At 52.3% G+C, this 13,690-nt stretch overlaps 3 protein-coding genes across 3 annotated transcripts; 1 reads left to right on the forward strand and 2 right to left on the reverse strand.

Moving 5' to 3' along the window:
• Positions 1-384: 384 nt before the first annotated feature.
• On the reverse strand, positions 385-2,202 carry CTAM01_00831 (uncharacterized protein; the record flags this gene model as incomplete). The annotated part of the gene is made up of 1 exon (XM_060516878.1): positions 385-2,202. The coding sequence occupies one exon, from the start codon at positions 2,200-2,202 to the stop codon at positions 385-387; it is 1,818 nt and encodes a 605-aa protein (XP_060388340.1).
• A 3,686-nt stretch (positions 2,203-5,888) lies between these two features.
• Positions 5,889-6,284, forward strand: CTAM01_00832 (uncharacterized protein; the record flags this gene model as incomplete). The annotated part of the gene is made up of 1 exon (XM_060516879.1): positions 5,889-6,284. The coding sequence occupies one exon, from the start codon at positions 5,889-5,891 to the stop codon at positions 6,282-6,284; it is 396 nt and encodes a 131-aa protein (XP_060388341.1).
• A 3,945-nt stretch (positions 6,285-10,229) lies between these two features.
• On the reverse strand, positions 10,230-12,948 carry CTAM01_00833 (uncharacterized protein; the record flags this gene model as incomplete). Its single annotated transcript, XM_060516880.1, has 5 exons — positions 10,230-10,379; positions 10,440-11,082; positions 11,135-11,992; positions 12,056-12,328; positions 12,392-12,948. The coding sequence occupies 5 exons, from the start codon at positions 12,946-12,948 to the stop codon at positions 10,230-10,232; spliced, it is 2,481 nt and encodes an 826-aa protein (XP_060388342.1).
• Positions 12,949-13,690: the final 742 nt, after the last annotated feature.

Consider the following 13,690-nt stretch of genomic DNA (forward strand, 5'->3'; position numbering starts at 1 on the left):
TTGGTATCAATGCAGAAACTATCAAAAAGTGCCAAGTCATGACTATGGATTATATCCTGTTCTCGTTCCCGCTCAAGTATGCCGGCCAACTGTATATCCGCAAAAAAGAAAAAAATGAAAGTCTTTTTCATCAAGTCGCATTACTCCTTCGCGAACTTCCTGATCGTAGAAGCAGAAAACTCCGGCCGTGGAAGGCCAAGCAACTAGAATGTAAAAGAAAAGGTATCTAAAAAAAAAAAAAAAAAGGAAAAAAAAAAGGAAAAACTTCAATGAAAACATGAACAAGCCTTGAACTACCGAGATGCCACTTTGAACAACTCTAAAGTAGCAAGTAACGTATAGATGATCAACAACAACCATGAAGACTGGGTGACGGAGTGTAAATCACTCTTCGTCCTCACCCTCAGCATCTTCATCGGAGCAGACTGCAACAACAATTTCCTTGTGAACAGTTGAGTTTGTGACGGTGCTGCTGCTCCCCTTGCCGTTGCCAGCAGAGGGACCAACCTCTCCCTTGAGCGGGTTAATGAGTTCCCATTCGGCTGTCATGTTTCGTGTCCGCCGGACAACGTAGACATCAGCGCTGGAAGCCCATTGTGTGAGTGTAAGGTCGTGCTCTCCGCCAAAATGGACCATAGGCTCCTTTCCCTCGGCGGCGCGCTCGAGGTGTCGCGCAACGTGCTCCATGCGTTCATCCCAAGCCTGGGGTCCGTTGAAGTCGTGTCCGCAGTCGGCAGCGGGACAGCGCATATATCTCGGAAGATCGCAGCGAATCTTCTCCGCGTCCGTCTGGAGAGCCTTGAGATTCTCGTCCCACTCAGGGGTGGGCTTCTTCTGCTTCTGGGCCTTCCGTACATGTGGCGGCACATGCATGCGGCGAACGTGTTGTGTGTAGAGATCTTTGCGGTTGAAGATGGCGCCGTTTGGTAGAGCGGGTGGCGTTGGTGTGACGGAGCAGGAGGAGGAGGAGGAGGAACGTCGGTTGGTGGGAGGGTTGGTAGTTTTGGAGCAGCCGTCTTGCTCGCAGAGCCAGTACTGGAGAGCCAAGTGTTGAGAGCTTACGTGACGCTTCCATTCGTTCTTGCTGGCAAACGTGGATGGGCAGCCAGCGTAGTTGAAGACGCACACAAAGGGGCGGGTATGATGTTGCTTCATGTGCTTCTGGTGGGTGCTCTCGTCGGAAAAGGGGGTGTTGCACTCTTTGCAATGGATTTTGGGGTTCCTCATCGACGAAAGTGTTGCGTTTAGTCTCGTTGAAGATAGACTACCGATGTCGTTGTTAACCTTGGACCGCTTTCGTTCATGAGGCGAACCGGAGGGGCGAGCCTGAGATCTGGCCGTGGTATTACGGGAACGTTTTCTCGAAGGCTTTGGCTTGTAGTCCAGGTCTTTGTCGTCGTCAACGGCAAGAGGCTCGGCCTTGATCTCTGGTTCAAAGATATTTGTACCGTTCGATTCAGGATCAGGGTAGTTTGGATGGAATGGTAGGTCGGCCATGGTTGCCTCCTGCTTGATGACGGGCTCTGGGGTGATTTGCCGTGACGATAAAGTTGAGTGCTGGGCGATACTGGCCTCATCAGACTCTGAGCAGCAGAAGCTGAAGGTTGCAGTATCAAAGCTCGTTGGGACTACCTCCTTCTCGAACATGTCGTTCACTTCGTAAGGATTAACACAAATATTCCCTTGCATATTCATTCCAAAGAGCGTCTGGGACTGTAGTTGGGGTTCCCAGTTTCCAAAGACCTGCTTATGCTGCAAGAAAGGAGAAGTGGCTGAGTGGTCCGGAGGAGTTGCGGGTAGGACGTCACTCTCCGTGGGTGGGCTATGGGAATCACTGCTGGACAGCGTCTGCTGAGAACACGGGGAACCGTGTCTCCTCTGTGAAGCTGGAGGTAGAGGGTTTGACTCCTTGGTAGATTGGCTTACACCGAGCAAAACTGGGGCATTTTCATGGACGAAGAAGGCTGTTCGTGGTCCATCCATGTATTGTTGAATCTGGTGGGTTTGATGTGTCGGCCATGGAGTTTGGCATTGCGAATGGGAGAAGGATCCAAGGCTAGGGTCGACTGGTGTCGGGGAGCTCGAGGTTGTTGAGCTTCCAAAGTAAGCCATGGGCATCTGGCTGTAACTCTGTTCTTCGTAGTAAGGTACCTGGTCTTGGGTAAAATGTCCTCCATGGACATTGTCATAGTAATAGGCCATGTTGCGTGCTTGCTCAAAATGGAAGATCCGAGGTTCCAGTGGTAGTTAACTCCGACGGGCCAGGACAGAATCCCGAATATAGACCTTCTTGAAAGGGAAAATGGTAAGGGAGTATCCCAATGGAAAGACGTTGTAGTGTTGATCCGATCGTACTAGGTAATATATCCAAGGCTAGACCAAAGGGTTGTTGATGTTGGAAAGTTGACGGATGTGCCGCGGACTAAGACGAAAGGACGAGGCAGTTATAAGTGAGTGAACAATGCAACAAGTGTAGGAATCTAGAGAGTTGATGCTTCCGTGCTTGGTCTGAACAGCAAGAGACACGATAATGTCATCGGAGAGCGACCAGCGTGGCGGAGCTCGATGTATATAAGTCAATGAGGTGGGTTGACATATCGGTAGCACAGGGGATGCGGCAGGGCAGTCGCCTAGGCGCACCCAGCTCCAAAAGCTCTGGGAGAGCACTGGGGAGAGCAAGAAACCCCGTGAGAACAGGTACGTATTTTTTGCAGAGCCTCATGTGGGCCAGCGAGGAGTGCGAGAGGGCAGATTGAGAGACGAGGAGGAAGAGGCAAGGATTTGCGGTGGAGGGCCATCATCATCAGGCGCTGCAGAGCGCATATGCACACCCCTGGAGCCAGGACTGTGGCAGGGAATACGTGTGGTTACGGGCTGGCACACCATCAGGGACTAGTCTCTAGTGGCTGCAGCAGATGTATGTATTTTTCTGTATAAAATTATACAGTTCTGGTCTGGCTGGTCCAGCTCCGCTTTGGGGGCCGGTTCGCGAACCACTGTCCGGTCAAGGGTGGCAGATGGAGGGTGGTGTTGAAAGAGAGAGGACGAGGGGAGCCGCCAGGGCTGCGGCTGCGCCTGGTTCGGAAGACGAACCCACGGCCAACGGGACGGGTAGCTTCTGAGCTTGCCTCTGATGGGTTGATTTCGCCATGGCATCCGTTGCCTCCAGGCAGATACCACTGGGTTGCCTTACTCGAAGTTGCCTTGTCTCTGACGAATGGGGATTGACTTCAAAGAACCATCACCGAAGCTCGTCAGCGAATTGCAGTGTCAGTGTCTGCGAGTCGACCCAAGTTGACAACGCAATCCTCGACAGATGGGTCAACAGTTGCGAGACACACTGTCTGTCCCAACCCTTATTTTGACTGCCTCAGCCGCCGCCACAAGGAGGTTGTGTCTGTCAAGAGAGCACTGCGGACGTCACTGATGATCCTTGTTGGGGATGGCCGGTCAGCTGTGTTTCTGTGATATTGGCACTTGGACGTGCTAAGTCGGTCCTCCACAGGCCAGGTAGTTGATCCATTTCAGCAAGTCTGAGCTAGGGGGTTGAATTATGTCGAGCAAGATTTGCATCTGTACGACGTCCTGCAAGTGTCGGACCCTCTCGATCTCATGGATGACGGTCCGGGTCGAGAAGCTGCTTGGCTTGCTTGGATAGCGTCAAAGGGGTTCAATAGGTAAGACGTGGGAAGAAGGTGTGTGCCGGGTGTTCCGTTGAGGAATGAGGAATGAGGAGTCGGTCGAGACTCGAGATACTTGGCTTCTCCGCAACACCTTTACCAGGTAATCGAAGACATCCCTGACTGGCCAGATGGCGAGATGAATACCGAGCAAAGGTCTCAGGGCGGCATAGAGGCCATGCGCCAGGTGGTCATATCCCCATTTTCCTTGGAAGTGATGAAGGTACGGAGATTGACAAAAGCAAAAATGACGGAGCAGGGGAGAGATGATGGGCGAAGAAGGTAGCAGGGACCGCGCACTCGCGCAGGAGAGAAACAACAGGGGAGTGAAGTTGGAATGGGAGATTCTAGACAGCGCTTGGCCAGGTCATGTCTCGGATTGGAGGATGTCAGAATGTCAGAATGTAAAGCTGCCGTAGCACGTAGCTGGTTTGCCTTGAGGTGGTCGGTCCATGGTTGAAAGTGACGGATACTATGAAGGTAGTGTAGGATGGTGTCTAGGGGCCCGTTGCGGTGGAGAGGAGCGGACAGGAGTCTACTGTGGTACCACTCCACGTAGGTAGGAGGAGCATTGGTAAGTTGACGGGTGGAGGAGGGATGGGGCAAGACGGAGACGGAGGGTGGAACGGACGGAGCCTGGTTGCGTGTGATGAAGATAGAGAGAGAGAGAGAGATAGAGAGAGAGAGAGAGAGAGAGAGAGAGAGAGAGAGAGAGAGAGAGAGAGAGAGAGAGAGAGAGAGAGAGAAAGGAAGAGAGACATTCGGAAATCCAAGACTCAGGAGAGACAGACAGAAGGAAGTACAGCCTAGGATACGTATCAATACCTAGGTAGGCCTAGTCTATAGTAGCCATCGGAAGGTATTCACACACCTACAGGCGCAGACGTATGGTAAGGTAGCGATTGCGCGGGTTGAGGGTAGAGGGTTGACAGCAACTGAGCGCAAGGTATCGCATCGCGCAGCTGCGCGAGAGTTCCGCTTGACGTGTCCTGGCCATTGGTCCCACGGACCCATGAGGCATACCTACTCCCGAAGAAGGCGACCGCAGGCTGACTAGCGCAAGTCGCAAAAGGACTGGGCATATGAGTGAGTGGTGAAGGTGGGGGAGACACTGAGCGAGATGGGAAGAGGATCGAGGGATTCGAGAGAAGACAGTCGAGCAGAATTCCAGATACGGACCCCACCTCACCGTCGATGGCTCCATGAGTCCCTTACGATGTACTGCACAGTAGTGTATGTGTTTCTTTCTCCCTCCATGGGGGCCTGTAGACGAAAGATGGCGCCTTCATCGATGCAACTTGTTCGTTGCCTGGAGTATTGGATACTGCCTTAAGGTATGGGAAGAAGGTATCCGCGTTTACTCAGCAGGTACGGAGGAGGTAGTAATGTATTGATTACCTGCGAACTGATGGGCAGGCTTTACGTAAGGCAAGGAAAGTGAGCTAAGCAAATGCTACGCAGCGTGACAGCTTCCTTCACTAGATATCCACGCCTGCCACGGACCTTACACAGTAGTTGCCCTGAACCTCAATGCTTGCCGTCAGCCACTGGGCAGAAAAAAAAAACCTTTCCCGACATTTCCTCCCCTCACCTCTTCCCGTCCTCACATCGCAACGCAACGCAACGCAACGCAACGCAAATCCTACAACCCGCCAAGGGTGGGTTTTGTGTAACAGTAACCTCCAAAGCCCATCCTGCCATTACCACACGGTCCACGCCACCATCTGGCACCCACTCAATCCCTCTTTGACTTCGTTATCATTGAGGACGGGACCGTCCCGCAACAAGCTCCATCCCACATCTACATACCCTGCCCAGCGCCTTGTACGGCAAGCCATTCGGCCAACGGGCTTACATACACTGGCACGACTGGGAGGTCTGGGACTGATCCCAGTCCTCCCTACCACCAGCACCCCGGTGCTCCTGGCTTGAACCTTGAAGCCGTCTCCACGTCCCACGAGGTCCAACTATCTGCCCGGATATAGCAAACCGGACGAACTGACGGATGGACGGCGCCACGCTAAAACGGACACTAGACGCAGATATTCGGACTGTCTTCCTGCCCCACAAACACCGACGACCCCCGAACATTATTGATATTGCCAACAACCCTGCCCGCTGGCTGGCTGATTGATTCCATCATCGCTACATACACCTTGAAACACACTTCCTATCACCGCGTAGTCTCCAAAATCCAAATCACAAGAAATGGAACCTCAGCTACCTTGCGCATCCCACCCCCGGGGTCCTTGGCTCCCGCTCCTCCTTGCCAACAAGTCATTACGACTCAGTGAGAGAACGTGGTTGGTCGTGTCTACCTCCCGGCTTCACTCGCCCAACGCGTCACATCCACAACGGAATCCACACCTTTTGGGGAATGGAAGCCTCCATATCCGTACACCCATTCACTGCAATCATGGCGTGAATCCACTTTCACGTCAGCACGCCTCTGCTCCTTTCAGAAAGAGCGAGTCTTGGCATCTCACAGGGCTCCAGGGTCCGCTTAACGATCGCTCCTTCGCTCCTGTTCCCGTCCTTGTCCCGTCCTCTTCTCCCAGTCAACTGGTATGCTACCAATACGATTACCGTTTATGGGTACAGTAAACGCACAATTGCACACGTTGTGCTCTGGCGCTGATTATCTGAAGATAATCCGTCTTCGCGTGTATGGACACACACATACCAAGAGACCAGCAACCATGAACTTGAGAAGCACACATCAGCACTCGACTGGGCAATGTGCGAATTTGTGAAGCGCCGGGGGATCGAGACCCCTGGCTCTTTCGGATTAACCTGTCGATCTCTCGTGGGGACTCGACCGACATCGCCGAAGACGAGTATTAGTACGAGAGTACGGAGGAGGAGTTTGCTACCCTCGAGAGAGCTTAAGCGCACCAGAAATCAGAGCGCTTGCTCGTGGATTTGACCGTATGATGGCACGCCATTGCCCCCTTCCTCCTTGTTCCTTGTCCGGATCTGCTGTCTCACCAACAGTAGCTAGCCGAGCAGTTTGACTTTCGTCAAAATCGTTACCTCGCCGATATGCAGCTTTGCGGGAATTCTATTCAAGGCCTACTAGGCGACCACTTGCTCGGAGATTCCTCCTAGGTATCGTCCAGAGCATTGTCAACTTTACTTGCCTGCCGGGGCGGCAACAAGAGATGCAAGGTTAGGGGTTTCTGAGTCTGTACGGATACACTACGGATACTCAGTGGCTTCATCTCCCATCTCAGGGCTCATAGGCTCCTCTCCACTGTCTCCAGACCCCAACATCTCGAACAAGGATGGCACGGCACAGACTTCATTGGCCGGCCAAGCCAAAGCTGAACACGAAATCACTACTCCGTAAACCACTGAAATCCTCCCCAGACATCAACCATGTCAAGTCGCAACAGGAGCCAGCTCCGCTGGATCCTTGTTTTTGCATCCATATTGCATCGTTACACAAGTATCCGCAGACAAATTTCAAAAAATGAGCCCGCCCATTCCTCGGCCTCGACGCTTCGAGAAGAGGCAATGAGCCCTGTCTGTCAGATTCGCGGCTGTTACATCAACAATTATCGGGGGGCTCACAGTCCAAGCAGATCGCGCCTTCGCAAGTCTATCATGAAGCCATGTCTTGACTCTTGAATCCTCAATACACGCGGGTCTTGCAGCATTGTGCGCGTGAGTTGCATGCGCGAGTTTGGAGGACTGGCGCAATTCGCGCAAATACAAGTGTTGTTAAACTGGCGCGGAGTGCGCGGCAATTCTATTCCTGTACGCAAGACTGCGTGCTTTACACCAGTCGACGCCATTAACGCCAAAGTCCTCTTCCAGGGCCCTGCTCGCTAATTAGGCATCGGGATTTTGAGACCTGCTTCTTTGATTCACCAACCCCTTGCCTCTCAAATCGGCAGATCAGAAACGAGATAGATCTTGGGCAGCTCTAATCACTTCTACTCGGCAAGGCGGAGTCGTGTTGGTGGTCAAATGTTCTGTTATGAAACGATCTGCAAGCATCTACGGGGAAGGATTCTCCCAAAGGAGACAACACGCCCGTGGTGGTACCAGCTTGTTGGTCCAGGACTCCAGTACAGCGTCGACAGATGATCCAGATCGAGGCCTTCGTGTAAACTTTGCGTTAACGCTCTCAAGGGTTTTTTATCGTCTCATGGTTCTCTTCATACTTGCCCCCTGCAGATGGCCTGACCAAAGTTGGTCCTGTAGGGTTTCTCTCAAGGCCCATTACAAAGTAGGATCCCCGTGACATTCAAAACTCGGGCTTCTTCCGGGGTCAAGATGTGCCTAGTCTTTTTGCGGCCGCCGATAAATGATTAGTAGATGGTGGCATGCGAAGTTGGGCCAGCTCACGATGGCACATTAACAAGAAGATACCCACCGTCATTGCGTGAGTTTGTTGGATTCGGATCGGCGGGATCCATGACAAGAGCTGAAATATCTAGGCTTGCTATTGATAGTCCGGGGACTGATCTTTCTCTAAACTAGCTTTAGAACAGCATGGTGACAGCAGGTCAGTACCAACCCTCGCGTAGCGCCCAACACGGTGATCGCTTATTGTCTCGGGACTGCATATTGTTGGTCCAGGCCTAGGTCGACCAACAATATGCAGTCTATAATTGTACTGATTGGACGGTGGTATCGCCTACCATCTACGGTTACTGCGAATACTGTGCTCACTCATTCTCAGCTGTTATCTGGTTGTCGGAAACGATCCTGCGACCATATTTGACCAATATCAGAGCGTACGGCCGTTAACTCTACCCAGGTTCTCAGCAGCTCCATCGCGTGACTGAGATGTGAACAGTCGAATCAAGGTAGCCGCCAGGATACAGAAAGCGAACTCTTTCCTACGTACATCCAACGTTCCTCCATCGACTCAAGGTCCTCGATTCCTTTTCCCCAAACGACCAGCGAGCCACCCCGAAGCATGAAGCATTGTGACGACACACGCACATCCCTACTAGATCTAAGCCCAGGGCTGAGAAGACTTCGGGGGAGATGAGAGGAACCAAGTGAGCACAGCCACGTCTTTCCATCTTCCACGAGGCGTGTTGCATGTACATCATTGCCGTCCCCTCCTCCTCACCCCCCTTGCCGTGGCTGTTTGCTTGCTGCTTCGGACTTGTCTGCGCCTTCTCAATCTTCAACCTTGCCCTGCCCTTGCCCTGCCCTGCCCTGCCTTCGCCATGTCTTTGGCGGCTGGCGCCCCCCTTCTCTCTCTCCACCCCCCAAGCTTCTTCATGTTACACAACGTGGGTCACTGCTCCAGAGTCCATACAGGACAGTGGTTCGACTTTTGTATTACGGGCCAATACCGGGCTGTTTGCTCCCGCCGAGGCTGGGCCAGCCTGTCTTGTGGCCCCCAAATATATGGAGGCCCGGGGAGGGAGGGCAGCACGGATGACGGGTAGGTTATCTTTACAAGGTGTACCTGGCATGTTTGGATGATGGAGGAAGGGAAGGGGGGAGAGGGGAGGCGCAAAATGAGACCTGTCCCGAAGAAGTCGTGTCGTGGGTGTCAGAGGTGAAGAAGCGTAAGATCTACAGGAGATGGAGGGGGTGTCTATGACCTTTGTTCCCAGCGGTAATGGTGGCGGTGGTGGTGGTGGTGGTGGTCAAACCAGTCCTACGGAATCGGAGCAACGTGTGAGTGAGCAAGGGGTCTGGGGTCCCGGACGGGAATCCGTAGGAACGAAAAGCGCCGCATGTTCCAGTGGGCGATGGGCGCACGCAGCCCTTTTCTTTCTTGACACGGAATCTCGTCGGGAGAAAGCAAACATTTCAATTTACTCCGTACCCAAAGCCCAGGTCCCGGGAACCGCTTGCCGTCGAAGAAAGGCCCGACGTCCCTCTACGGGATCTCTGCTTCTACTGGCTTCTTGGGCCATACCCCTGAAGATTCTTCGGCGTCGGCCGCTGCGGGACATTTTGGAGTTCGTTTGTACCTCATTTGCTAGCACTGCGATCAAGTGCTTGGACGAGGCCCAAGAAGGAAGAGAAAGAGGAGGACATCTCGGTAAGGAGCTAATGTCTGGTTCCAGGGGTTCTGCTTACTTACATGGTTATTAGTTCTTGACATGTACACACGTAGACAGACAGAACACATATGCCGTTGCCAAAGGCATGGAAGCCATATGACCGTGTGATAGATAATCCCTGAAGGAAATAAAGAGCTGACGATGAACGGAAAACTCGGCATGGGCAAAGGGTGCAACGTTTGATAAGTTGCTGACTGTGACATTGAAGGTAGGAAATCATTGCTTGTTGATAGGCGCTACCCGAGACGCCGTTTTATGCCATCCCCTCTTCTCAACTATAACGAGGTAACTTGAAAAATCCAACGCAGCCAAACATCAGTCCCAAAGTTTGGAGCCTGGCCAAATTGAAGCAAAAAGGGGGAATCATTGTCCATCGTGGAGCACTTCCATCGCATGTCATCCTTCGCCCTACCATCATAACTCCATGTCATCCATTACAAAACATTGCGTCAGCGCATGCCTCTCAGGGGTCGCTTTTTGCTGTCGTGTTCATGGCCTTCCAATGTCTCTACACCTGGTTCGAGCTGTCGCCGGTGCTGTTGGCGTCCCTGTCTTCCTGAATCTCAACCCACTCCCCACTGCATTGACCACAACGCACGTGAGAGCAGTTCACACAAGCCGAATGCACTTTATGGTCTGCAGCCCATTTACACGAGCACTAGACGTCATGTTAGCATATCTTGAAAGGCCAGAGCGAAGAAGTCTCAGGGTCACTCACGCATTCCCACATGAATGTCTTCATCCGCTTACGGCCGGGCTGCTCGGCGCTATCGTCCAGGCCCCTCTTTCTTGACTGACGGTTGACACCTCTTCCATTAATCGTCGACTTTCGTGAGCCAGACATGATTACAATGTCATCGGCCGAGTCTGCATCACTCAAGTCGTCCGAAGATCCGATGACGTTGACGCCTGGCGAGTCAGGATCGACAGCTACCCACTGGGAGTGGTCCTTCTTGATTGAGCCGTCACGTCCAGCGTAGTGGTTGTCAATATGATCGAATCTTTCGGCCCAGGCGTTGGCACCCTTTCTGTTGATGTCGACGATCTTGACACAGAAGCCACACCAGAACTTCGGTTCTCCGTTTCGTCCGACGCGACACTCCTCGAGGACCTTCTCGATATTGGAGGAGTCGTCCATCTTGTGTTCCTTTTGAAGATGACTTCGGAAAGTTTCCCGACGATGGCAAACCTTGCCACAACTCTCATTGTCACCTTCAGACCGTTGTTCGGAACACTTCCATACCTCAAGCTGGAAATGCTGGCTGTTCTCGTGACGTTTCCAGTCATTTTTGCTGCCGAACTTCTTCTTGCAACCGGCAAATGTGCATCCATACGGCTTTTCGTGACGCTTCATGTGCTTCCTATCCCTTGGTTAACAGCCGATACATGTGGAATGACAGGAGTAATACGCACTTAAGTTCACACCTGCGGTTGAACACTTTATCACAGGCAGGGTCTGAACACCGATGCTGGCCGTCAGCACTGCCGTTTGTGTTCGGTGTGGATCTCTGGAGAGGCGTTTCCATCTGTGCCTTTATAAATGTCTCAATGACGGTTTTGGGCATCTTTGAGAGTAACTCGAGCATGGCCTGTTCACTCATACTCTTGTTTGGAGATGCGGGAAGAGGCTGATTGAATATTTGCTCTCCCTGGGCCGAATCATTGTTGGCAGGTTGGCTCCTAAGAATAGTCTCGTCCGAAGCACAAGGGATCGAGTTAGTGCTAGTGACCTCGGAATCCAAAGGATCTATCGGAGATGTCTCGAAAATCTCGTTGCGGGCTCTGCTTGGTCCATTGGTATTGAGATTGATATTCAACTCCATGGCGGCAGGAGCGCTCGCGGAATTGCCTTCGCGAGTGAAATTGGATCTTTGACTCCTCCGCTCTCCAATCATGATCCTTGGAGATGGCGCTTTCGAAACTTCTCTAGGCTGCACATATTGGTGGTGAGATTGAGGGCTGTCGCAGACCGATTGGCCATCATGTTCGTGCAATGGGGAGCTGGAAATGGCCTTGTCCGCAGTGGATGATTCAAGACAGACGTTGCGCGCTGAGCCGCCAATCTGCGTCAAGGACGGGTCGATGAGGTTGATCTCCAAGCCATTTCCTGGATGCTGAGGGGAGAGTTGAACATCGTCATACATTGGCGATGGACCATCGCCCCAGGCCATAGAAGGAGCCTGGTAGTACACCTCCGAGCCCACGCCCACACCTTCAAGGACGTCTTGTGTACTTTGTTGATACGTTTCTCCCAATGGCCTCTGGGTAGTTCTGTATCCTGTCAGGCGCCTTGAACAGCTACAAATGTTTCTTGACTTATGTTTATTGACTCACTGGACAACATATTCGCTAAGATCATCCTCGGGATTCAGAACGATACTATGCACCCGCTTCAGGTGTTGCCTGAAATTGTCGGCTCTCGGCCATATCTTGTTCTTCGTTGAGCATGGTCCTTCATAGCAGCGATATCGCGGACCCGAGTTGAAGAGCTCGGGGTGCACACTTCCTCTGTGTCTCTCAAGGTCATTTTGGGTGCCAAACCCCTCTGCACGGGTACATCCTTGAACATCACACTTGAAGGCTTTCTGGTGACGCTGGTGATGTTTGCTACAAAATTAGTATTAACGATGTGCTTCTAAAATGTAGGAGTGCATTGCTTTCGATACTCACTTCAGTTCCGACTTGGTCTTGCAGATAGCACGGCAGTGGTCACAAACCAGCTTACTATCGGCCGCACCATGATGTGTCACTGACATGGGAGTAGCCCCTAGGTTCCAATGAGACTCAGTAGGCGTTGGGCCCAGTTGAAAGTCCAATAGTTGGCCCGAGATACTGTGAGTGTCTTGACTTCGGTCCACATCGTTGAAGACAGATGCGTTATCAACGCTATGCTTGGTCCTACTCTCATAACCAGAGTCTGAAGGCAAGTATTGTGGTACGGTACCGCATTCTGAAGCGAGAGGGCTCCTCCATCCGCCCCCGAAGTGAGCCTGATTGCGGCGCCGAAGATCGCCTGAGACATTCAACTGCTGAGTTTGATGAGAGTCGGGAAAGATTCCGGCGGGAACCCATGGTTGTGAAGTGTCATTTCCATAGAAGTTCATCAATGCCCATGGCACTGGTGCAGTCTTTTGGGGAGGAAAGCCCTGATTTGTCGTCTTTTCCATACTGGCTCGTGTGTCTGAGCCATGCATCGAAGCCATCTGGTTGTGCTTCGTAGGATCCATGATCATAGTCCGAGGCAGGCTTTCATCGACCAGAGGTCGGCAGAAATTGGTTAGGAACCGACTAGATCTGATGACTTTAGCTGGGAACTATTCGCATGGCGTTAGGCACATGTTGTATTGACTAGAGGAAAGCATGTGCACAGTATCAAGTCAACAGGCACTGGCCCGAACTGAGGTTATAACCTCATAGTGCTGATGGGTTTATTTGATGGATAAAGAGAGGAGGATAACCAACTCAAGATTGAACCAAGGTCACCTAAACTTGATACCCAACCACCTTTGTTATGTTCAGTGCGTGGCGAAGAGGTCTTGACTCGACCCGAGTCCAAGTCCACCAAGTATGAGCCGTTTCTCGACTGAATAAGCCTCAGGTCGGCGCAGATAGGGGCGTTGGCCTCTGGATTGATGTTTTCGGACGAAGAGAAATCCGGACGACCAAGCGAAGGGGGTAAGGTTGATGCAGTTCAATTACCGGTCCGTAGTGGGTCGGTCGGAGCCGGGAGAGGACAGTAGATTGCCGGACTAGCAAGACATGGGTAGCTGGGCGACCGAGTGGGCGAAGTATCGCGGGACGCAAATCGCAGGGTGAAAGACGACAAAATGGAAGAAGCGCGAAGGTTTGTTCAGGCGATATGGGCACGGGCAGGACTTGTAGTCATTCAGGCGAGAGTAAAGGCAGTCAGTTGGCGGCCAGGAATGAGGAAGAGGACGAAGGGCGTGACTGATGTTGAGGAAGGTGCGG

The sequence above is a fragment of the Colletotrichum tamarilloi genome (genome assembly GCF_030869305.1).
Source record: "Colletotrichum tamarilloi strain Tom-12 chromosome Unknown Scaffold_2.1, whole genome shotgun sequence".
NCBI classification, from domain to species: domain Eukaryota; kingdom Fungi; phylum Ascomycota; class Sordariomycetes; order Glomerellales; family Glomerellaceae; genus Colletotrichum; species Colletotrichum tamarilloi.